This window comes from Lycorma delicatula, chromosome 1, assembly GCF_047948215.1.
Source record: "Lycorma delicatula isolate Av1 chromosome 1, ASM4794821v1, whole genome shotgun sequence".
NCBI lineage: Eukaryota > Metazoa > Arthropoda > Insecta > Hemiptera > Fulgoridae > Lycorma > Lycorma delicatula.
In genome coordinates, this window is record NC_134455.1 from 88,193,619 (window position 1) to 88,220,906 (window position 27,288).

Here is a 27,288-nt window from a genome sequence, read left to right on the forward strand (position 1 = left end):
ATTTTCTGATACACCACTGTATATCACGGCAGGATAAACTGTATGTATACATGTGTACTTCAATTCACAAGTTCATTTTTTACAAAAAATAATGTTTGATTAAGGCAAATTAACAGTTATGTTATTAGTAAAATTAGTGAAATACTCAATTAATTGTACATTATGAATTTGAAATTCAAGATTGGCTTAAAAACCATTTCTTCATTCAAGTGTAGTCATGAAAGGTGACTTAGATAAAGGTTGTGTTATTATTTTTCATGTGTGTCATCTTTTATATGTTATTAATGATAACTATTATTAATAATATTCTGGTTGTTCATTAAAAGTTATTTGTTTAAAAGTCAGTTGCTGAGGGTAAATTACGTTTTTACTCGAAATGTTTTTAAATACTGACTCTATCATTTAATTTAACTGGTTAAGTGCAGAGATTAATTCTTATTTATTCATGAACTGAATTCATATTACTTTTCTTAAATTAATCTAAAGAAAATAACCCCTGAAGTGAAGTTATGATTTTGAACTTCTTTGTAATTAATATTGTGATTTGATCTAGTAATATTTATTGTTTTTGTATTCCATCTCGTAGTTTGAATAATAATGTATTTAGTTATTTAAACTGTTTTTAGACTCGTATTTAATACAAAAGATTTTCAAAATGATTATTTGAAAAATGTATATTTATGTATTTGTCATTTAATATTATAATTGATATGTTGATTCAGCTGATATTCCTTGTATAAATACGGTATAGGATTAAGTTAAGTTTATTTCGTAATTTCATTTAATTTTTTAAGTATATGATTGTAAAATAGGAGTTTTAAGTTCTTTTGTTTTCAGGCTTTGTTAAATTGCAGATTTTCATATTATTAGCCTATTTGCAGTTTTTGTGTGATAAATTAAAGTCCAATTTCTTTTGGCAAAAGCGAGCTATGTGTCATTTTATTTTTTAATTTTACCCAACAAACATGTCTACATAAATGAAGGAATGAGGTATTATTAGGTTTGACAGATCACATTTAATCACTTACAGAACTACGTTAAACCCTAACAAGTCATTTTTAATAATTTACAGAACAATGATGGTTACTCAGTCTGTTTTAAGTGATAATTCAACTGCAATACATTTGAAAAATTGAGATACATTACAGAATAATTTTAAAATAATGTTTCATATAATTTTAATTAACAATTATAATTTACAACCAAGAATTATACATACTTTACCATGAAGGGATTCAATTAAATGCCCAATTGTCATACAAGATGGAATGGTGTGAGGATTAATGATAATATCAGGTGTGATTCCTTCACAAGTGAAAGGCATATCCTGAAAATTAAAAAAAAATTATTTTTAAACGTTCTTTTTAATAAAATAAACTCATAAAATCAACAACCTATAAATAATGGAGAGTTATTAGTTTAACAGTTTGCACCCAATTAAATTAAAATTAATGAAGTTATCTTAAAACAATTTTTTGGATAATTAAGCAACAAATATAAAAAATCGAATACATTAAATGGCCAATTAATTTATTTGATATTTTGGAAATCTCCATATATCTTATACAACTATGTTGAATTGAAACCAGATTGTGTAAATCTGTGCTTGGGTCCATCTTGACTGTTAACCTTTCAAGTAGGAATGCAAAGAAAGCAACCCTCTGCACTTCCTTGATGGATACATAAAAATAAACTTTATGATTTTATTATCTCCTTTCTGTCTAATGTATACAATACATTCCATAACCTAACTAATAAAAAAAAAAAAAACAACTTATTTTACACATCAATGTATAAGATTTGGTTAATATTAATACGACTTCAACAATTGGTACAATATTCCTGTTTTAAAAAACTTTTAATTTCAAGATGCTTATCTCAAAATTATATGTAGTAAACAGGAATATAAATTAAACATGATTTACATAAAAGATGTATAGTTTATATATGAATTTAAATTATGAATTAAATCAGACTTATAAGAAATAACCTTTTCTAGAAAGAAAGGGGTGAATGAGCACAGTAAATTTATTTATATATAGTAAAGGGCAAAATTTATTCTGATTGCTGTTTAATCAAAAGATCAATTTAGTTATTTTCAAGAATTTTAATTAGAATATTTTACTATAGTCAGGATTGAAAATTTTAGATTAGAATAGCAAAATCTATGCAATTGGAGTAGCCTAACTCATCACAATTATAAAGTATGATTTAATCTAATAGTTTAATCTACACAAATGTTCAAATCCTACAGACAAAAAGACATGTACAAACTGAAAATATTTTTAAGGAGATTTTGATTTAACCAGGAATCTAAAAAATGCATAAATAAAAGAAATATGGGAAATGAACACTTTTTAACTTAATAAAAATTACAAAGAATAAGCAAACGTAAATATACAAGCAAGTAATAGTAAAAATAGTACACAGCAAACTATATTACACCCACACACCCACACACCTACATACATACAATATCTTATTTTATTGGAATAAATTTTTATGATCTGATGAAATACATCTTCTCGCTTTTGTAAGTACAGTAAATTTTACCAAATACATTCAACTAATATCGCACATTTTCCAGACACTTTGCTATCTGTTAAAAATCATTAACCATTCAAAATGATTTATAAACTTATACACCAGTATAAAGTTTTGCAAATACTGAAATAAAAATATCATACTTACCTCCTGCCTATACTGGATTCCACAGGTACCTTTCTGACCATGTCTCGACGCAAACTTATCTCCAATTTGTGGTATTCGAACAGAACGTACACGAATCTTACAAAATTTATATCCTTCAGAATTTAATGTCAAGATTACTTGATCTACAATACCAGTTTCATTGTTACGCAAAAATGTACTAGCATCTCTTTTTGTCATCCCTTCAAGCTGTAATTATAAATTAATTTACTTATCTTTAATGTCATATTATATTATATTATCTTTAATGTCATATTATATAGAATACTGTGTATATACTAGCTGATTTGCAAACTTTTAGTTTTACTAAGCTGTATTACATAAAGCATCAACCCGATCCTGACAATATGGCATAGAATATAGATTATATTTCCACCATTGTTTTAAGTATTCTGTCGATGTCTTTATTAAGTGTATAAATGATAGTTTCAGTCACACTGATTTGAAGTTATTTGAAAAAGATTTGAGAATTATAAAATAATGAAGCATAGACAATGAAAATGAAAGTATCAGATTAAAATATGCAAATACATACTTAAGTATCAATTAATAGCCTCAATATAAGTAAATTTAGAATGTAAATTGTCTGAGTAGAAGTGTAATGTGTGCTATGCAAATGAAATCATATGAGATGTGATAAAAATTAAAATGAGAATTTTAATTTCTATCAAAAAGAATTTACTTTCCTCAAAACCTTTGTGGAAAATTTTTTTTCATATAGTCTAAAGTTCATTTACAATTTTTTTATTTATTCCATCTATTGTTGCAAACTGTTGTTCTTTTAATGTTTTCTTATTCAGTAGGAACAAGAAAAAGCTGCAGGGTGCCATGTCTGAAGAACATGGAGGCTAAGGCATCAGTATGGTGTTATTTTTGGATAAATAATCATGAATTAATAATTAAGTGTGAGCTGCAACATTATCCTAGTGCAAAATTCAAGTATTGTTTGCCTACATTTGTTTTTATTTTTTTCGACTGCTTCAAGTAAGATGGCATAAAACTGTTTAAGTATTACTGTTTATTGACTGTATAACCCTGTGTTAAGGATTCATGATAATAGACAATGCCATTATAATAATAATAATAAAAGAAAACTGTAGGCAGTTGACTGTACAAACCTGCTATAAGAATTCATAACAATGGGCAATTGCATTATAATAAAAAAAAAAAACTGCAAGCAGAACCTTAAAATTCTATCAACTTAGAACGCTTTTTTTCAGTCTTGGTTATTTCAGCTTTCATCATTTCAATATCATAGATGTACACCCACGATTCGTCATCTCTAACAAAATGTTTGAGTAATTCTGTCATTAGGAATATTAGCTAACAATTGTTCTGTGATGTTACTTTTGTTGAAAATTCAACTATTTTGGAACAAATGTTGCAGCTACTCGTTTCATACATAAAGCATCAAAATTGTTTCATACAAATCATAACAGATACTACTTCCTTACTATTATAACAGATTTACCTTTTAGCAACTTCTCCAGTGTGATTCCATGATTATTGATAACAATGTCTCTTGTTCTGTTGATATTTTTATTGGTTACTGATAAGTTAGAATGTCCAACTCTTTTGTCCTCTTCATTGTCTTCATGGCCTTCTTGAGACTGTTTGTACCAATCATAAAGCCTTGATGTCAACATAACATCCTCACCAAAAGCTTTCTCTAACATCTTCACCTCTTCACAGCACTTCATTCCATTTCAATACAAAATTTAATGTAAATTAAATAAATAAATTTAATTAATATAGATTTGTTCCACTGTTTTTAAACAAAATACATTCCCACTCTTAATAAAATATGCCCTAATTACTCGGCTGGAAAATTTGAAATATACATCTAACACGGCTGAGAATATTGATATACAGCATAGATAGTGCTGTCATTAGATGGCAAAAAAATTAACTCAGTTGAAAAGACATAATATGAAGAATTAAAAAATTCTTGTTATTTTTTGATCATGAGTCACATATAAGAAAGAATTACAAAAAATTAAAGCGTGAGTTGGACTGAATGAATTAAAATTATTCTGCTTCTATGATTTATAATAAAATAATTTTAATAAAATTAAAGTATACTATATTGAATGCAACACAGACATTTCATAAAATCACATTATGTCTCAAAGCAGTAATTTTGGGAAATCTTTATAGGTACTAGTAATATACTTGTAAACAAAAAGAATTTTCTGGCTTATGATGTAATATAGATAAAACAGTCATGAACTTTTAAACAAACTGAGATAATTAACATTTTTATTTAAATATGAAATTTTCATTATGTAACATGTAACATTTTTCTTCGTTTTCTAACACATTACAATATTACTGCTATCAACTTTCAGGGTGGATGCAGCGAGTTATATAAGAGCACTGGTTATTTGGTGACTGTAAAAGTAAAGAGAATATTATAGTATCTGTAAATCAACAAAAACAAGATTGTTACAGCAAATTATTAAAAACAAGCTTTATTTATAGAGCAGACATCAATGAAAATTATAGAGCTTGAAGGATTTTTGATTCTATACAAGAAAATAAAATAGATCACAATTTTTATTAATAATCAATATTGGTTTTTCTAACACTGACTTTTCAAAATAAACCAAATGATGAAAATACATAAACTCTAGTTTTTATTAAATGCAAAAATCATTGCATTATACATTTTTTAATTTAAAGATTCTGAATCGAATCTGAGAATTCCAGTCTTTTTGTTTTGATAATCTTCTGTAGGTGTGATTGTTAGTACAATTATAAAAGTTCATCAAATTCAAAACCTGAACACTGAAAAACTTGAAAGAAGATTATTCTTGAACAGAATAGTGCTAAAATCAAATCCATAATGAATAAATATGTTTGGAATTGGGGATAATCTAAACATTCTTTACTTACATAAGCATCTAGAGCTCTAAAATACATTGAAATTCTGTTTATCAGGAGCCACTTTGAGATGATGATAATAATAATAATAATTACAACAACAAAGAAAAATTTATACATTTTTAAACACATAATCAACAAAACATTTTCATTAATATATGAATTATTCATATCAGCCTTGTAATAAACAAATGTCTTAAAAAAACTTAGTTTTTAAATTACAGAGATTATTCACTTCACATAAATGTAAGTTTTCTTACCTCCTCATCATCATTATCTGAGAATGTTATTGTTTTTCCAATTATAGCATCATTACCTGAGACCCTATGACCTGGAGCAATAATACCATCATCATCTAACTTATCATAAACAGCATTCCTCATGCCCTGGAAACAATATAATTGTTACATGTATTATTAAAGTTTTCAGCAAACTTTCAAAACAGAAGTTTAGAAATGAAAACGTTTTTGCTATTGCAACAGCAGAATTTACAGAATTTCACATTTGGCTCATATCTTCATATTAATATTTACATGACTTCAACACTCTAATAAGTCTCAACATTCAGTCTGGATTGATTGATTGGTTAACCCAGAGGTTGGAAACCTTTTTGTCAGTAAGGGTGCAAAATAAATTCAAAAGTTATTGGGGGCGCCATACTATTATTACACAATAAGCAGATACATTTGCCTTTAAAGTTAATAAAAAAAAATGTTCTTCCCAGTCAACATTAAAACAATAAATTCTTTTTCTTTTATAATTACTCATGATGGGTTATTTATGAAATTTGTTTTTGGTGAAAAGGCATGATGGTGAAAAGTGCGTCTATCTTGTGTAATATGGTTAATAATAATATGTAGATATAATATAGTCCATAATAATAACACTCAAAATATATAGCACTCATAATATGGTAACATACTACCAAATTTATCAGAAGTGAGAATATTCCTATGTGCTAAGTAGCAAGTGTGTTAGTGTATGACCTTGATTGCTATTTGCTGATACTGAGCTCATGCAATTATATTGTCTTATATACATGCGATGTCGATACAGTTATTATTGGGCTTAGTAGGTGTGTAATGTAGTGACAGCATATAAAAATCTCATTGAGGACACCATGGCACCTGGAGGACCGCATTGCTGATCCCTTGGTTAACCCATTTGTTTATTTTAATGAGCTGAGCTTGTGCCATTGATTTTGTAGGCCTAAAGTTACTTTGACGAGCTCACCTTGCACAACATGACTTTGATGTATCCTCGCTGTTCTTATGGTCTAATATTGGTTTATAGTAGTTTATTTTGATCCTGTAAGATTGCAGCACATGTCAAAGCAGTTTACAAGGATACATATGGTAATAATATTGACCGAAAATTCTCAATAGTTCTGAGTTTTTGGAATATTTATTTTCTGTTATATTTTAAGTTTTTCTCGCATATATTTATTTATTATTTTTAACTTTATTATTTAGCTTTTTGTCTTTTTATGCTGATTATTTTTTATATATTATCAAAAATAAGAGTGTGCATATTATGTTTGTTTTTTTCATTTCGTTATTGCTATAACCAAGCACGGCATTGTTTAATTTTACTGAAAAATTGGATAAAAAGAGTAGGTTTAGTAACAGTGTGTGTAAAGTAGCTTAAAATAGTTTTAAGTAATAGGTACAGTAATATGTAGAATATAAAATAATTTAAGAAGAAATATTTTTGTTATTTTTCCCTACTTTATAAAGCACCAAAAAATTATTTTCTAAAATAAAAAAACAATAAACATTCCAGGATAATTTCATTTCAATTATATAGGTAACTGAATGGGTTAATAGGAAGGGCTAGTTTTAACCACCAGGCACCTTCAATCTCTAGTTTGATTTTTAGTAGAACCTCTGGGGAAAAGAGTACTTGGGTAGTTCTAGCATTAGCCAAAGATTGCTAACTGATTAAGATTCAACAAAGAAATGACTGACCTGCCATCTTATAGAAGGTGCTAGGACAGAATCACAAATGGAATCAGGGTGGCTGAACCAATTCCTATGGTGCTCACCATAGGAAGGTGATAAGGAAAAAGGTGGAAAAAGAGGTGAATAATCAACTCATGAAGGGCTACCTATGACTGGAAGACTTAATGTTTGTCCAGGACTAAATATAGATCTTACTTAAAGATACATACCACTGAATCCCAAACATTTTTTTGATTAATGCCACCTTTCAGAACAAATATTTTAACAGTCTCCCTTAATAAATAATGCATTAAGAAATAAAATAATCATTTATTAAGAGGTATTTACTTTCAAACAAAGATGTAACTGCATAAATATATTAAAATATACACTAACACTAATTAATCTTATGCTTAGAGTAGATATTTTTATAAAATGGAATGCATATATACAGGCCATTTACATTATGTAAATGGATATTTTTCTATCTTGGAAAAAATTGGTTAAATTTGCAATCAAATATCTTTTTCTGAAGTCTGCTTTAGGATTGGAAATCCATGTATAACTTCTGCTTTGGAATGCTAAAAAACTAGTTTTTTATGATTTCTGATTTTCTTTTCTTTACCTCAGTACTTCTGTCCTAGTCATTATCCTTTTTGATGAACTATCATAATAATCATCACTTATTTATTTATTTATTATCCATTTCAGTTTTAATAAAATTTAATTTAAACTATTTATATACACAACTTATAAAAGTAAAAATGGAGTCGCTAATGTAAGCCTACTGTTTATTTATGTACAATATGTTCAATATACAGTATTTAATGAGTTAACAGCACCCAGAATCATATTGTCTGATATGATTTCCATCATTATTAGTATTAATATTTAACATATTGATAGTAGAAATAGTCCATCCAAAACTGACAGAGTATGTCTCTTGACAGCAAAAAATTTATATTGCAAATGATTGCGTTCCACTGGCAAAGCCACTGGAAAATGGATGCATTACAGCAGGCCTTAAAGGTAGATTTTTAAGTCATTGTTAGGAATTTTCTTTTTAAAATTCCTAACTTTCTCCTAAATTCCTAAATTTTCTCTTTTATTAAAAAGAAAGTTTTTAAAACTTTTTGAATTAAAAAAAAAAGAAGTATCCCATTGCATTTTGACCATTTTTAAGTCTTCAAGGTATGTGTAACATCTGAAATGAAATGAAATTGTTGGAATGGTGGTGACAAGTCATTCAGGCAACAAAAATCAAACTGATCTTTTCCATTCAGAAGATCATGGGCACAATGTTAGGGGCAAAAGGAACACTTTTGATTATTGACATATTGCCTTGAGGCTGCACAATCAATAGTGATGTTACTGTGAAATGCTGAAAGAACTGAGTTGTATGATCATAAAAAGCGTCGTGACTGGCTTACCCAGAGCAATGTATTGTTTCACGACAATGCTCGCTACACACTTCTGATACAATGCAATGTCTTCTCATGGCTTTTGTCTAGGAACAGTTTGATCATTTTCTGTACATCCTGAATTTTGCACAAAGCAACCTACTCACTTATATTCACTAAATTACCTATTCCTGTCGTAAAACATTCTTTGCTGGCTGACAGTTCCAAAATGATGAGAAGGTCAAACAAGCTGTTTATATGAGGTTCATATCATAGGCAGCATCATTCTGTGGTGAAGTAATATTAGTTTTGGTGTCTTTCTATGATAAGTAAGTACCTTAACAATGGTGGGAAGTATGTAGAAAAAATTGAGTAAGATTTGTACTTCAGAGAGAAATAGAAATTTTATGTGAGTATGTACCTATGTACCTGACCTTTTTTTAATTGGTCCTTCGCAACTTACTTTCTGGATAACCTGTTGCATAAATATTCAATCCAGGCTCTGAAATAACTTTTTTTAATCCTTTTAACTTGGGTAGTTACTATGGGAATTGTATTGCCTAAGATAATAGCAAAAGTAGAGCAGCCACTTCCTTTGTGGAATGGAAATTCTACCCACTAGGGACTCATCAAGTTTTCTACATTGGGAGTAGTTTGCCCAAAAACTCAAACTAGTAGCTGAGGTCCCTAATGAGTAAAGCTGAGCTCCTTTCTATTCCTCTTATTTAAATATAAAATAAATATCTCATGGATATGAAGGTTGTATTGGAAATGTATGATATATTATCATAAATTATTATCAACTAAATCGATAATAAGTGTATGATTACAACTGACTCACAATTATACAACTGAAGTGCTTGCATTGTCCAGTAGGAGCTATTAGGACAGCTGTTTTTTTAGCAAGAAGCTAATTACGCTTGTTGTAGGAACTCTTTTTCTGTACCAAGGTAGAAGGTTTAATAATTGATCCATGGAACTAAATATTGATATTAAATTAATTACAAATATTCTTGTTACTTTTGTATTAGTTACAACTGAACAATTATTTATCCAATGTCATTAAAGTATTTTTTTTAATTATGTAAAATTTTACAAGTGAGAGAAAATATATACCTGACAAGTCTGCCTAGTTGGTTTCTCAAATTGCTCTTCCTGTTCACCGATACGTTTTGATTCTGTATCCTTATAAGGATTAAAGACCACAGATCTAAAACAATAAAAAATATGCTAAACTAAATTTATAGTAGATTAACATACACATACGTTCTCTATACTAATATTTGTCAGTGCATTTAAAGTGAAATAAAATATTACAGAAAAATCATTGTTTCTATCAATTAAATTATTTGTTTCTTTTCATGACACCCTAGGTCTGACAGTTTCAGTAAATCTGAGAGAAATATTCAATATTTCATTAAAAAACAATAATTATGCAGCAGTACATGCAGATAAACAAGAAAGTGTTTCAATATTTTTCTCTACTTAAACAGATATACCTGAAAACAGTTTAGCAACAACTAATTAAGATGAATTTATTGTAAAATTCACATCATAACCATATCAAATTTGAAAGTCTGTAACTTCTTCTAATCTGCATGTTCAGAATCAATCAGAAAGAAATGACACAATTCTTTCTGGTGTAATTTTAGTAATGTTGGTCAGACTGATTTATTAAGTAGTGGGGATGAAAGCACAGGTGTGGGAGTTATTTACAGCCACATGAAGTGGCTCTGTGGAAAAAGAATAATACTGTATTTCTTGAGTCAAGGTTTTCATAAAAAGTAAATCAGTTACAAAAGAACATTACAATTTGGAACATGTTTTAATAGCTGTAGCGCACCAAGCCTTAATTTAATTCTTTTATGGGTAAAAAATCTTTTGTTCTGGCTCAGTTGTGGATGGCAACTCCCAGAAGACCACAAAATGTGAAAACTCCTCAAAACCATTTGCTTGCAGGAATCAGTCTGTCAGAGCCAGGTCCTGATTTAAAAAAAAATTAAATCAGCTTTTAACTAAAATTAAAATGGTTTAAAATGAGATTGGCGCCTAGTTTTGATTATGATACACAATTTGAAACTACATATGTAAGATAGCAACAAAGCAAGAGTTGAGTGATTATGATAAGAATAATTAACTAGATTTTTACAAAACATTTTTTGTTGAAAGATGGGATTTGGATGTTTCTAAAAAAAAAAATGTAGTGAGTGATGAAGCTCATTCTATATCAACAGGAATATGAATAAACAAAACTATTGATATTGGGCTTCAAACAACTTACAGCAAATCCATAAATAATTTCTCCATGCTACCAAGGTCACAGTATGGTCCACAATCTAAAATAGTAGGTCCGTATTTCTTTTAAGATGATGATGGACAAGTAATAGCTGTTACAACTGATTTTTGCTGTGAGTTGGGAATTTGCAATATGAATTTGAAGAAATGGAGAACTACCATCAGCTATGATTCCAACAAGATGGCGCTATGGGCCACATTGGTCATCATAGCTTGTTTATTTTATGTAATCCTATTTCCAGATCTTCTTATCTCCTGTTTCAAAAATATTTTGTAGCCAACAAACTTTCATGAATTCTCAGCCAATGATTTTTTTTCTATGGGAATATCTCAAAAGTCAAGGATTTTTTCATCAGAGTTCATGTGATAAATGAAGTGAAAGAGAAAACCCGCTACAAAATTAACAGTAAAATACCTGCCTGACATTCTTCAGTGTATTCTGGAAAATGTTGCACATTGTCTGGAATAATGTGTTAACATCAAAAAAGGACATTGTAGCATATAATTTTTTAATCATAAGTTCAAAATTTCTCAAATTTGCTCTTTCAAATTATGTGTCATATAAATATAATTATAAAATAAAAACCTATTGCATTTTGAAATATGCAGTTATTTTTTACTAATGTATAAGCAATTTAATTTTACTTTCCTACCACAACACTTTAAGTTGCTTTTAAAATTAAGCAGTGATTGTTTTTCTTTTAGAATTCAATCTTTCTCACTGCTGTTGTGGCCCCAGTAAAGGTATCTGGTTATGTTAAAATTGATGTAGCATCTGCCCAGTGTTCACATATAGTAACATCACAGTTTAAGGGTAAAATAGCTTTAGTTATCAGTTAGGGTAAGGTAGCTGATGACTATATACACTATTGCAATTCTGTTAAAAAGCCTTTCAATTAAAATATATATTATTTATTATATTCTAAATATATGTTTTAAAAGTATTGGTACTTTGTTTAAACTTGATAAAATTGTTGATGCTTTGTTTTATTTAATTAAATAGTTTTTCAGTTTATTTTTCTAAAATCATTATTAACTAGTAAATTATTTGAATTTCACCTTAATACTTATTTACAACTTCTATTTTAATCAAATATTTTTATTTATTATATTTTTAGTTCCTTGTGTGAAGTATTGTAATCATGAAAAATTTCGGTTTATCAGTTACAGAAATATCAATTTTGACCATCCTTGAATCCATTTTGACTACTTTCAGTGTGATGTCTGTACGCATGTATCTCTGTATGTAAGTAACTCAAAAATGGCTAGCTGTAGAATGTTTAAATTTTGTATTCAGGACTGTTGTAATATCTAGTTGTGCATCTCCCTTTTTGATTGTAATCGACTGGGCCAAAAATGTGTATGCAGTCAGAACTCTAAATAAATTTGGATTTTGGACTTTTTCTTAACTGCAGTAATAAGCACTAGTTGAGAGCTTTTCAACGATATATCATAAGTAGTACTTATTTTCATTGGTTCCAGAGTTAGTCAAATAAAACCTTAATTAATCAAATATTTGGATCTTATCAGGGGAAGGCACATCGATTTGAATCTGACTTCAAATACATATATTTTTTCTTAATTTTTTTCTTTTTTAATTTAAATACATTAATTTGTTAATAATTATTAACCTCTGATTGTAAAAACATTTTTAACAATAAATGATAATTCAATAATAACAATACAAAAAAAAAAATTAAAATAAAAATACTAGTGAAATACAATTTTGTGTACTTTTCATTTTAATTCAAAAATTTTTACAATCAGAGATTAATAATTATTAATAAATCAATATATTAAATAACAAAAATAAAAAAAAAATAAGTTAAAAATATATATATATATGAAGTTTGATTTGAACCAATGTATGCATGTTTACGGATCTAACACATTCTCACTTACACCACATATCTGCTTGAGCGACATGAAACAAAATTAATATATAAACTAATATAAAATGCTGATACAATCACTATAAAAAAATATGATGCAATGTGGTATCACTACAATAAATTGTATAACTGTCTAATTTATTAAATGATTGGAGGACCATATCTCATTTTCAAATGAAATAAGTTTAAATGAAGTACAGCAAAAAATGTGTATATGTAATTTAATAGGCGTGCAAGTGGTGTCCACATCAGATTTTTAAATACCATTTTCTGAACTGTAGATGTGTTATGCATCACATTTTTTTAGAATCTAAAAGACTCTAAAGTATTTTTGGTATTAGAATAATTCAGTATTATTTTATTTTAGAATAATTCAGTATTTTAGGTATTATGTAAAGAGATTATTATTTTTGTATTTTTGTATTTTTTTTTTTTTACTTTTAATACCATAATGGATCACTTTAGTTCATTTTTTTTTTTGGCAAGCTTTTCTTTTTTGCCAGTAATTTCTAAGGGTTTCAGATCTTCTTGTCCTTTCTTGTTCAGAGTACACCCAGCTTATTGTTTTCTTGAGTTTTGATAGGAATCTTGTTTCTTTATTTTTTAATTTCTCATAGTTTCTGGTTTTCGTTTTTAGGTTTTCATGGGTTATGTCTAATTCCTCCATGTCTTTCTGTACTTCGTATAACCAGTTCGGTCTGCTTTTCTTGTTCCAGAAAAGTATTTTTGTATTTATTTAATTGAATTTTTTACTAATTTAGTTTGTATCTTATATTTCTGTAAAGATTTTACATTTATGTAAGTTTGTGATTTATTTACGTGTAGTTTTATTTAGGCGGATTATACTAATTTTTTTTTATTGATAGGATAATTAATTATTAATTTGAATTTGTTTTTTGGTAACATTTACATTTTTGATGTTGTGTATGAAATTCAGAAAAAAAATGATTATCATCTGTAGTTCAATATTTTGAACACTATATATTATTAATTTCATATTAAAATGATTGTATTATTTTATCTAGATTATATCTTATATTTTTGTAATGATTTTATATTCATGTAATTTTTGTAGTTAATGTAATTTTTTTGTATTTCTTGTGAAGTTTATTGTAGTTATTTTTTATTAATTCTATTTACAGAGTGAGTAACATAAAATCAAACCCATAATGTAACCGCTGCAGAATCGGTAGATTATGTTGGAATGAAACTTTATGAATGATATGGATAAATTAAATAACAAAAATATAAAACGCAATTTAAATGTTGTATTTATTTACCTCACTGTTACAAAAGATGTTCAAAATGACCACCCTGGGCATTGATGCACTTTTGTGCTTAACTGATCATATTGAGAGTTTGATGCAAAACGTTGTAGTCATTTGCATTGATTTCTTGTTGAATGTTCACCTTTGGTTCATCAATATTATGGGGATAAGATGCATAAATTCCCTCCTTTAAGTAGCCCCAAAGGAATCAATCACAAGTAGACAACTCTATCTGTCCACCAACAATGTTTTCAAGATACCAACTGCAATAATCAAGTCATTTTGGTTTGTCTGTCTCCTTCAGTTGTTGCACAGTTGTAACGCGGAATGGTTTCAATTTTAATTCATGAAGAATTTTACGACAAGATGTGTATTTAACACCAGATTTTTGGTATAACTTGCAAAGTGATTTTTTTTGACTGGCAGTAATTTTTTTTCAATATCGGCAATGGTCTGTGGAATCCTAATGGATGATTGCCTATTTAAATTGCATTTGAAACCAAACCTATTGTATGCCATTTTTTAACTAAATCGTGTATGCTACTCTTCGCTGGGATATAGACATTTGGAAATTTTTCTACGAATATTTCATGTGATTCTTCTGGGATACAGGCATTCAGAAATTTTTTTATGAATACTTCACTTGATTCTTCAATTGATCCAGAACGAATATAGGCCTCAATTACATCTATCCTCTCCTGGATTAAATAAGGCATTTTACACAAACACAACTTTCTTTCTTTTTACTGTTTAGCCTTTGGTAATTACCTTTCAGATAATACTTCAGAGGATGATATGTATGAGTGTAAATGAAGTGTAGTCTTTACAGTCTCAAGTTCGACCATTCTTCAGATGTGTGGTTAATTGATGAAACCCAACCACCAAAGAACACTGGTGTCCACGATCCAGTATTTCAAATCCATGTAAAAGTAACTGACTTTACTAGGACTTGAATGCTGGAACTCTTGATTCCAAATCAGCTGATTTGGGAAGACGTGTTCACCACTAGACCAACCCGGTGGGTCGTCACACAAACTCAACTGCACTCATAATACTCACAATACTGCACTGCAACAAAATGTATACTGCATTGACACAAAACCACCAGACAAATGGCAGCAACAATCAATAGTAACATATACATCCATTAGTCACACTAGTTGTGTGAGATTCTTTCATAAATAGTGTTGAGTAGCGGTTTCATTATGGGTTCGGTTTCACATTGCTCACTCTGTATATGTAAATGAAGTGACTTAAAGGTAATTATTTATAAATGTTTTTAAATATTAATGGTAATGGGCCTAGTTATGTAAAAAGTAAGAATACTTATCATAAAAAAATTTAGTAATAAAAAAAAGAAAAGATATAAATAAACTTTTCCAGCAAAACAATTTAAAAAGTCCCATATTTTGAAAATAAATACTCAGATAATCTTATTTTGTCTAATCTACAAAACTCTGCTCAAAGGAAACTCTAAAGAGCACTAACTCACTTGGGTTAAAAAATTAAATTAAATATTAAAAAAGAGAAACAATATATAATAATTCCACTGGGCTGGTTAATTGTTAACTCGTCGCAAATCAGTCATCCAACAGTTGATTTTCAAAATAAAAAATTCTGAGGTTCAAATCCTAGTTAAAGTTACTTGTTTTTATACAGATTTGAATACTAGACAGTGGATACTAGTGTACTTTGATGGCTGGTATTCAATTAACCACATGTCTCTGAAATGATCTGAGTCTGTACAAGACTACACCTCATTTACATGTCATACATATCATCCCCATCTCATTGGGTTGTGGAGGGGATTGCTTATTGTTCACTAGTTGAACAGATTGCAACATATACATTAGGAAAATAAATATATATTTAATTTAAAAAAATTATATTAATCTAATACAAAAAAATGTATATAAGATTTTTCAACACATGATATTCCTAGAATAAACAAAGTTCATCTCATTTGTCTTATAAATGTATCCTAGAATATGCAGAGAAGCCAGGAAACATCTTGAAATATCACAGGATATTTTAATATCCTGAGTTAAGCCATTGTTCTCATGATGGGTAAATTCTAGGTTAAATGGAATATTCACATGACATTCTAGAAATCTAAGGAAAAATAGAAATTCTGTAGCCGATTGCTTATATTTTAATTTTTTTAATAAAAAACACCAAAAATAAGATGCATATTAAATAATATTTTAGTTAAAATTACTTACTATAAAACTAGTTAATATACTTTGTTAAAAATTGATATCATTCAGCTACACCTATTTGCAGAAAAAGAAAGAAAGTAATACAAAAATAATGTAGTATGGAGAAAGGAAGAAAATGACGAACTAATCTTAAAATGGATGATAATAATAAACTATGTTAAAAACTGGTGATTTTATTTCAATATTTATGTTTAATTTACATGGTATTTACAAGCATTACCGGGACCAATATTAAGAAACCTTTGTTGCAAATTTTAATTCACATACATAACAACATTTATACTTCATAATGTGTCTTTTTTTTATTCCTTGTCTTTCTGTGGAGTGCAAACAGGGGATGTAGTAAGGATATCCTAACTAGATTTCTGTGGTCTCCTAAGGACATCATAAATATCCTAAGGACCATATCAGATCCCAAAAATAGTCCCGATATTACCAGAAGTGGACATTTTTGTACCCTAGGGATAACCTAATATCATGGAGCGCTCCAAGATATTCTGGTAGGGTATGTATTCTGAGGGTGTTCTTAGGCTGTGTGGGAATGAAAATACATACATAAAATTGTTTATATCCAAACTGTAAAATTATTTTACACACTGGTGACAGTTGAATGCATGCATAATCTTAAAATTAAAAGATATTAAATATATTAAAAATGTAACTGTCAATAACACCTTTAAGTATACCTGAAAAAGCCTCTTTCAACAGCAGATGTGTTTAAGATGATACTATGTCCTTGGTTATATCCAGTATAACATGCAATAGCAACGACTGAATTAATACCAGCTGGTAGATCTCTGAACCTAAGATATTCCATTGATCGTGTTGTAACAAGAGGTTTGTGTGGATAATAGAGAACATGAGCCAAACTGTCCATCCTAACATGGTAGTTTGTAATATAAACTCCTAAAGCTTGTTTACTGATAGCACTCTGTAAATACATACAACATATATTTAACAAGCAAGACCATAATTCAAACATTTATAAAATTAAAATCTTATTAACAAATTAATACTAGCTTGGTTCATTCAACTAATAGTGAATACCATATAGTTTACATAAAAAATACAATCATATAATACATTTATTTTAAAATTTTCTTAAATTTCAGGTGAAAAAGATACTATTGTATCAATTTCTAAAAAGATTTACATACAAAGTATCTTTATATATTTTATTTGCATCATAAACACATTTATACATTTTGAAAATACCATCAGGAATAATAGATGAGCTATACCATGGAAACAAAAAGGAAATGCTCCAGTGTTTTCCTGGAGGTATCAAGGGTAACTGTAGAAAGTTCTTGATCAGAACAGTATTAAAAAGTATATAATTAATGAATAAAGTAGAAAAGTAATAGCAGATCATATTAATAAATAAAAAACTGTATGAAATAATGGTGACGCAACCATGCAAAGAAAGTAAATGAAACTGATACAGGATAGAAAGACTATCCTGTATCTATTTATTTATATTAATTGAAAGTATTAATACTTTCAATTAATACTTATTGAAAGTATTAATTGCTAATCATTTGAGTACTTGTTCTAGAACATGTTAAAAGGGATTGTATAAAATTCAGATTTGTCTAGGATAATATCTTAATATTATTTCAACACTCATCAACAGAGCAATATTAATTCTGTTAAGAAAATCTTTAATTTGAGATAATTTGTTCAGAAGATCTTTCAGATCATTTGGTAATTTAGTATAAATAAAACCTGAAGCATTATATGGGCCTTTTTGTTGGCCAAAATAAATAATTTATTCACATCATAACATGATGTAAATTATAACAGTATAATACATAAATATATACATTAAACAATTAGATTTGTATTATTATATGTTTATATTATTTTATACACATTTAAAAAATAATAACCATGCAATATATTCCTTTTGGTTTGAAGGTCAGAGTTTAAATAAAAATAGTCTTTACAAGGCGCATCTTTAAAGCTCTATGTAGAGATACATATACACACACTATTGTACATTGCCTTTGGTACGTTATAGACCAATTATTTTTTACTATTTAATACAATCATTACAACATAAAATTCAATAATTATAAATTTTCCTTATAAAAGTAACTGGACAAAACTTTTTGAGTGGTATACTAAAATTACATAGCGGCATATTATTTGAGAATTATTAGTGGTATACTAGAGTAACTTTTAAGTGTGTCTTATTTAACTTAACACTCCTTTGGGCAAACAACTAATACATTGTAACAGATTAGTGTATTTAATCTTTTATGACAATAAAATTTTTATGTGGCTTTTAATTTTAATACACATAAATAAAATACTGCAAAATACACTACATAAGAATATTAGATTTATTTTAAATGCATGTTTATTATTATTTTCTTTTTGTTTTTGTACAATAAATGTGGCATAAAAAGAAATAAAATTCTAATTGTTGTTATCATAAAATTCTTCTTTATTAGGAGTTTTACAATTCATAAATGAAATTCTAGGAAAACTACACATCTGAGACACTGTTAAAAAGCCACTGACATAGTAGTAATAGCAGTAAAATGATTTTTAAATAATGTTAATTTATTTGCTTGTTGATCCTGAGTAAATATAACTGTTTGAGGAATTTTTTTCTTAATCTTGACAAAACAAGCTTTGTTTCATTTTCTATTAAGCTAAATAGATTACCCATTTCACTTAATACTACTGTAAAGAAAAATTTCATTTATATTGGTAATAATAAATTCAAGTAGCAAGAAAGCAAGTTTTATAGGTTTGAAATATTTGTATGGCCTTCAATTTCAACAAATATTTTAGAATAAATTTTTAAAAGTTACATTAAAATCATATTTTAAATTTAGTCTGGTTTAATATCCATCCAATTTAGTCCAGTTTCACTGCATGCCACCTAAAGATCGATCATACTTGATAAATACCATAGTCATTTGCTTATAATATACTCTGTTTCACCTCTGTTTCAGGCTAAGAAATTTCCCAACAACCCTGGTAATTATAATATTTTGCAAATATTTTTGAAATTTTTTTATGATTAAAAACCAAATAAGTTAAGATGAATTTAAAGAATTAAGTGGACATTCAGATTTTAAAAATTGGAGGGAAAAAATTTGTATTATTCTTTCTGGACTGGTAAGTCAATTTATATTTTAACATATTTAATAATTTTAACCTTTTCGATACCAAATAAGTATTATAGTAAGTGATCACCATGAATGGGCTATTTGTGGTGGTAGTACATTATGCAAATCTCTTGTTTCATTAATATCTCGTAGATGAATGAGAGATTCATCTATGAATAAAATTAAGCTTATTGTTGTATGGAACAGTTTCATAGGTATATGTTAATTTAACAGCAATGGAGGCTTATTTGATTTAAAGGTCACTACAATTTCATTTTTGAATATATAGTATTTGTTTGTAACACAAATTTATCCTGTGTTAAGATAAATATATATTCAAAAACAAAATTCTATACTTTTCTTCTGATAACAAACCATTATAAAGCCCATAATAGTTAAAAATTCTGTGCAGTTCTGCACAAGATGACTGACTTTCATTTCTGATGACCTAACTATTGTGCAGTAAGAAATGCACTGATATTCAGAGTGCATTACATGCACTGGATATTTTCAATTAACAAATAGACCCTACACACAAGCATCAAATTTCAACTCACTCACCACTGACTCACTGCATAAATACTTATGAAAAATATACCACTACACAGTCAACCTTAAAATTGAGCATAGCTGAAAAACAACGAAACCAATCTTCATAAAATTTTCACATGCACAATTTCAGATAAACTATTACAACATATATAAATCTCAGTGAAACTGATCTAGTATTTTTGGAGATTTTCTAGCCACAAACTTTATACATTTATACATAGATATATTTATATATGTGTATATACTGCCTATGTATATATATAAAAGGAAATTACATTTTAAGTGAATGGTATCTCCGTACTCCTCATACCTCAAAATATAAAGAAAATTCAATTTCACTCTCCAATCCCACCATGCTATCAAAAGTAATACTGTACTTTTCTTAGAAAAGTTGGTAATAAGCAGTTTTTAAGAATTGTTTGGTTCAATTGGCATTCTATTATCACCAGATATTTACTGCAGATTTCCTTGATTCAGGATGTCCTACAGACAGCAGCAACCCTTCTTCGCATGATGAATGTACCACCTACCTGTATTTATTAGATTCATAGACTACCAGTATAGGATGTTTTAATTAGAACCCAATAACAAGATAGTGGCTAGGGTCAGTACGAAGGAGCTGTTATTGTTAAAATATAACTGATTCATTCAGGTTGAAATGAATTACTGCAGAATAAAGAAAGAAATACAAAGAAAGACTATTAGTTCAACAGACTACCCGAAGAATAACACTGCAACAAAAGAACAGGGATACTTTATCTTTTGATGTAAAAATTTATTTGGGACAACAAACCTATTTGTATTTCAGCATAATCATATAGAGTTATGATAAAAAAAACTGTATGATTTATGAGATTCATTATAAGTGAAAGGATGAGTGATGAAGGGTGAACCTAACATTTCTGAAAAGCATGAATACCTTATGAATACATAAGGTATTCATTGAAAAGATCTTTCACTCCTTGTGAATGAGTTTTATTTCTCAAGAATTTATTAGCAGCCAAGAAAACATAGTTAAATATTTTTGAAAAGAAATAACTTTAAAAATTATTCAATATGTATAAAAATAAAATGGAAAAACTCTTCTCAGTATGTAGAAAAACAAAAAAAAACCTTCAAACTGAAATAATATGAAACTTACCTGGTAAGTATTGAATAAGCTTTGATTATGATCTGGAAATGGTATAATGGAAGCACAAACACCTAATATCATAGCAGGATGGATTTCGCAATGTGTATATGTTGTACAATAAGCATACTCTTTGTTCTGTTGTATGTCATCCAATGACATAGCTATCATAGTTGTCTCTTCTTCTAGAACATCAATGTATTCTACCAAACCATTAGAGAGAAGGTTTTGCCATCTAAAACATAATTAAATGATGATTAGTATAAATTATTAGGTCATGTTTCAGAAATATACATTATTTAGACATTATGACATATTTATTTGTTTGAAAATCTAAAAGAAAAAACCAAAATTGATATATTGTATTTTAGTGTAATTATAACTTATAAAAAAATAAATTACTTCATTAGTAATCATGAATAATTTTCTGGTTTATTCTAATAAAAAAATGGTCTCACAATACTCTTTAAATAAATTACACACCATTTTTAGTGTATATAGATATAGCATATCAGTGTCAAGAATGCATAACTGCAAATAAAATTTTACACTGTAAATGATTATTTTGAGTAGTTAAATTCATGACCCTCAAGTTGCACAATGCTGCAGTAATGGGGAAACATTAATATGTTTATTCTATTTTGAACATTATACTACTGAAAATGGTATATTTTTTTTAGCATAAAGAATTTAAAACTGTTATAACCACATAAGAAGTTGAATGTATGTAGATAGAAACGAATAAGTAGCATGTTAAATTAATTTCATATAATTAATTTTATATGCTTTGGTTGAAGTTAATATCTATTTTCTAAATAAATGATCCAAAAATTCAGAGGCAGCTGTGACCTCTAAAAATGTGACTTCCATGTTTATATTTTACCTCAGAAAGAATAAAGTTCATAAATAATCAGTTGGATTATTTAGTTATATGAATTAATGAGATTTAAATTAATTTAATTAATTTAGATTAATTTTGCTGTGATCAAACACTGTATAGTGACATCAAAATATTCACAGTAATAAGAGATGGAATTATGGTCTCTACCTATAGTGTATTTATACATTTTTATACAAATGTTTGATTCAGTGAATTCAGAATTAATTTTTCTAATGCTAATACAGATGGATTTGAGATAAAAATGATCATCTTTATTAAAAGATTATAAACAATAACAACATCTGTACACAGAGAGAGCATTTTGACAGAAATCTTTAAGCGTGACACACTTCAGAAACTCACTGAAGCATTTGAAAACTATGAAGGTAATGTTTAAATAAGAGAAAAACTTATAATTTATACAGAGTATGATAATGTGGTATTGTTAGCCACTCTAAAGAAGAAATACAGGAAATGTTGGGCAGGATTTTGTAATCTACAAAAAAAGCACAGAATGAGAACTAATTCTAATAAGATATAAGTAACGTGAATTGGTAGAAGAATGCAATATATATGAACCTGTAGATAGTGGTAGAAGTAGTTTAGCAGAGCATGAATTTAAATGTTTGTGTGTGTGTATTTTACTAAAGAAATTATTGTCACAGTACTTTGCAGGAATATATTAGATTTGGATGAACAATCATGAATATGTTGAAACAGAGATGAGGGATATTAATAGTAGAGGATTAATGACTGTTTGAAGTGGTGATGGCTACTTTTTTATGAAGAGCAGAGCTGGGTGATGAGAAACAGAAACTATAACAGAATGATGCATTGCAGAGATCATGATGTAAGACCTAGAGGACATGCAAGAACAACCTGGCAATAATAGTGATTTTCCCTATCAATAAATGTATATACATACTAAAGACTACAATCTCTTGAAAAAGAATAGAGGTCACGTGATGGGCCCAATTAAGTTATGATTACCAGAACAGAAAACAGGAAATGAGAGATACAGGGCTGCTTGCTTTCATTACACTTATTCAATTTATTTTGTAAAAGGCTACTGAATGAAGGATTTGCAGATTATGAAGCATTAAAACCAAAATCCTAAATCCTAAATCCTTAACACTACAGTGAGAAAGTGAACAAGCTGTGTGTGTGTGTTTGTGTGGTGTCAAATAAGTCAAGTTAATTTTACTGTAAATTAATTTTTTTAAGAAACTACACTAAATTTGTGGTTCATGCAATCTTAAATAATCACAGCTATTCATAACCATGAGAAATTGAGGTTAGAACTTATACCTCTATTTTTCTGTTTAGCTTCTGGAACCACCGTAAGGTATTACTTCAGAGGATAAATGAGGAGGATATGTATGAATGTAAATGAAGTGCAGTCTTGTACAGTCTCAGGTCAACCATTCCTGAGATGTGTGGTTAATTGAAACCCAGCCACCAAAGATCACCAGTATCCACGATCTAGTATTCAAATCTGTATAAAAGTAACTGCCTTTACTAGCACTTAAACTAAGTGCCAGCCAGTAGAAATACAAAGGTATCAGATGGAATGTGTAATAATTAAGTAGACATTTTTAAAACAAATTATGAGATTTAAAATATTAGAAGAAAGGAATTGATTTTGACCAAAATGGTTTTAATTGAATGTTATAAAAATATAACATTTGAGAAAATAAATAAGAAAAAAGAGGTGAAGTTAGAATACTTGTAATATGGAAGGTACATAATAACTAGCAGATGAATGCATAAGTAAAAAAATTGCAAAATATTAAAACCATATAGTTTTCCTGAAAACTCTTTCAAAATAAAATCTATAAAAAATGCAATACAGGAAAGGGAATCAAGATAAAGGGAATGTGATAACTAGAATTTTATGTCGTAAAATTACTGAAGATAAAATGAAGGAATTCAAACCAACAGAGCAATTAAAAAGTCATGGTGAGCATTTTATAACAACAGAAAGGCTTCTTATTTACTGATTTCATGTAACTGAAAGAAAGAAAGTTTTGTACCCAGCCATTGTACAGCACAAGATTATACATTCTTGAGTTACAGTTGAAGGTTATTCAAGTCTAAAATGTGTTGTTACACCTTGAGGGTTACTGAAAAATCAAGAATAAATTTTGAGGTAATAAAAAAGGCTCTCAAATTTTTGTTATACTAATAAATAAGAATCGTGCATAAAGATATTTATTTAATAAATTAAACATTCTAACTTATCCTTCCATATATTTCTAAATGCACTTCCTTTGCTAAGAAAAAAATTCTCATTTACTCCAAATAAATAACAACTTTCACTTCCATAAAAACAGACACCAAAACCTTTTTATATTAAAGCTATACTTAATTTTTGGCCTATGAGAAAAAACTCTGTTATTACATTTCTATTGCAAATTCATTTACAAAAATTTTCTTTTACTATTAAAAATTTACTTTTACAAAATTAATGTTACTTTACTGATGAGTTGTAAAATCATACTAATTTGATAAAACTGAATTCTTTTCGATAATCAAATATGTAGTTATTTAAATATTTTACAATTAATACCTTCAATCATGTTAGTTCATTCTGTACAGGATTTCTTACTTGCTGTTGTGAAGTAATTACGTCAATATTATTTTATATAATTATTTTTACTGCACTAATTTGAATTACAACTTCTGTAATTTTTGTTCTCTAATTTTTTGTTGTTATGCTGCTCTGATCAATGTTTTCTCACAGTTACATTGATCCTTCTAGGTAATTGCTGGAGCAATTCCTTTTTGTTAAGGAGTAAATATCTATAATTAGATGATAAAGCTAAAATATGAAGTTCAATCAAATTAAACTGGACTTTTGTCTTCACAGCTCATGTACAAACATGCGTAGGCTGGCAGGAGATATTAATCAATTAATGGAGATGTTGGGGTGCAGATTGATGCTTCTGCCGCCTTGGCACTCACATCTCTCTAGTCAGCAGTGTCATGTCAGAGCAAAATATTCCAATATCAGTTAGGGAACACATTTCCATGAAGTTTATCATGAATGAGGGCATCAAACCCTCCAAAATTTTGACTAATCTGTTTGCATAGTTTAGGATATAACACTGTCATATACTCAAGTTTAAGACTGGGCTAGGAAATTTTAAGGAGGGCTTGAAGCTGTAAAAATGAGTCACAATAAATATTCAAGGACATGTGACTGATATCAACATTTGATTGATCTGTGACTTTATTGAAGATGGCATTGGTAATTTACAATTGATGAAACTACTTTGGAAGTTGGTATAAGTCATGAAGGGCCCCTTTCCATTATGATAAAAAACCTTGGGTTATGGAAAGTCTGTGGAGATGTGTTCCAAAAATTTTGATCCAAATCAGAAACAAACCTCACAGGAAATTTTTCTGAATTTGATCTTATCAAATTTTTTTGATAAGAGAAAATAGAAAATAATATTTTGCATAGTGTTGTCATATGTGATGAGACATGGATCCATCACTACACTTCAAGCTGAAATTGGTGATAATGAAGTGGAATAGGAGTGAAGAGCCTTTTCCTGAAAATGCAAAAACATGTTTTGGGTATTTTTCTTTTGAGACTGGAAAGGTGTATTACTCATTGATTTTCTCTAAGAACGTTGCACTGTGAATACTGCATACTAAAGTCAGCTCTTGGACAAAGTGAAAGCTGCTTACAGAATCAAAAGGCATTGTCAGCCAATACAGTATGTGGTTCACTTTCATGACTACACTAGGCTTCACACAGCCGTTAGCTCTTAAATAAACTGGATAAAATTTACTGGGAAAACTTACAACTCATCCTGTACAGTCTAGATTTATCCCATGTGATTTATTTCTGTTTGGACCAATGAAAGAGGCACTGGGAGGAGATTGATTCCAAAGCGTTGTCGCTTTGGAATCAACTTCTCTACTTCATTGTTGAAGTAGAGAAGTTTGTACACAACTGGATCATGACACATCCTCAAACATTTTATAAAAAAGGGATTCACAAGCTCCCCACCCTGAAAATATATGTAGAACTTTAGGAAGACTACAAAGAAAAGCAATAAATATGTACTGTATTTTTATTCTGTATTAAAATGTTTAAAACAAAAATTTGGTGTATATTTGAGCAAGGTGGTCAAATACATATATATAATGTTCGGTAGTAAGATTGTGTCTTTGATCACTCAAAATATTTTTATAAGTGGAAAAGGATCGTTCCACATCCACTGAGGTAACTGCACAGTATTTGAATTTGGGTGCTATGTTAGCACTTATTGCTTGTGGCAAAAGTTCATCCGTCCCATTAATGAAACTATCGATTTGACACAAAGGTTCAAAGCCTGGATTATCATTAAAAATGTTTTCAAATCTTTCTTAAAGTTTACACAGGAATATCTCTGGCAATGCAGAGTTCATTTGGCGGATTTTATTCATTAACTGAATGGATTCAATCAACACCAAACCTTAAGTTTCAAGCTTTTTAATACTCGCAGGTATGTGGGAAAAATAGGTGCTAATCACAGCTATGTTTTATTTTATACTAGAGTCGTTAAATGCTTCCTTGCGCTGATAAACTGCCATAGCCTCTGCACTAGTCATTTACTACACTTTGATGGCCTCGAAATGTTCATTGTAAAAACAGAACAGCTTCAGTCCATGTTCCCCATTGAGTTACCACCGGTTCGGGAGGTAAAGGCACAATTGGCAGTTTTTCTTTATAGGCCTTATTGCAAGCAGGTGCCTTAAGAAACACTTTATTTGTTGATGAAATCAGTTTATTTACATTCCCAAATGTGGATCGTATTTCTTCAGCGAGTTAATGTACTTCGTGAGCAAAGCACGTCACATGAATCAAATTGGGATACAATACTTGGAGGGCTTTGGCTGCCTTGATCATATAGGGAGCAGCATCTGAGAGAAATATAAACACTCTTTCATCTGCAGAAGGTTTAGGAAATATTTTTTTAATACCCTCATTCACAAATCTAGCGAT

The 27,288-nt window shown here is 28.7% G+C and overlaps 1 protein-coding gene across 2 annotated transcripts in view; it reads right to left on the minus strand.

Moving 5' to 3' along the window:
* Positions 1–27,288, minus strand: part of LOC142319995 (DNA-directed RNA polymerase II subunit RPB2-like) — a 109,888-nt gene that overhangs the window by 13,186 nt on the left and 69,414 nt on the right. Inside the window, exons 13-18 of one of the 2 annotated variants that reach the window (XM_075357678.1) lie at positions 21,422–21,644; positions 17,293–17,537; positions 10,049–10,142; positions 5,853–5,978; positions 2,692–2,898; positions 1,220–1,327 (exon numbers count right to left, since the gene is read on the minus strand). In XM_075357678.1, the coding sequence (XP_075213793.1) occupies positions 1,220–1,327; positions 2,692–2,898; positions 5,853–5,978; positions 10,049–10,142; positions 17,293–17,537; positions 21,422–21,644 (1,003 nt within the window). Of the gene's footprint in view, positions 1–1,219; positions 1,328–2,691; positions 2,899–4,180; positions 4,404–5,852; positions 5,979–10,048; positions 10,143–17,292; positions 17,538–21,421; positions 21,645–27,288 lie in introns of those variants that run through there. The other variant, XM_075357683.1, reaches the window with a different exon arrangement.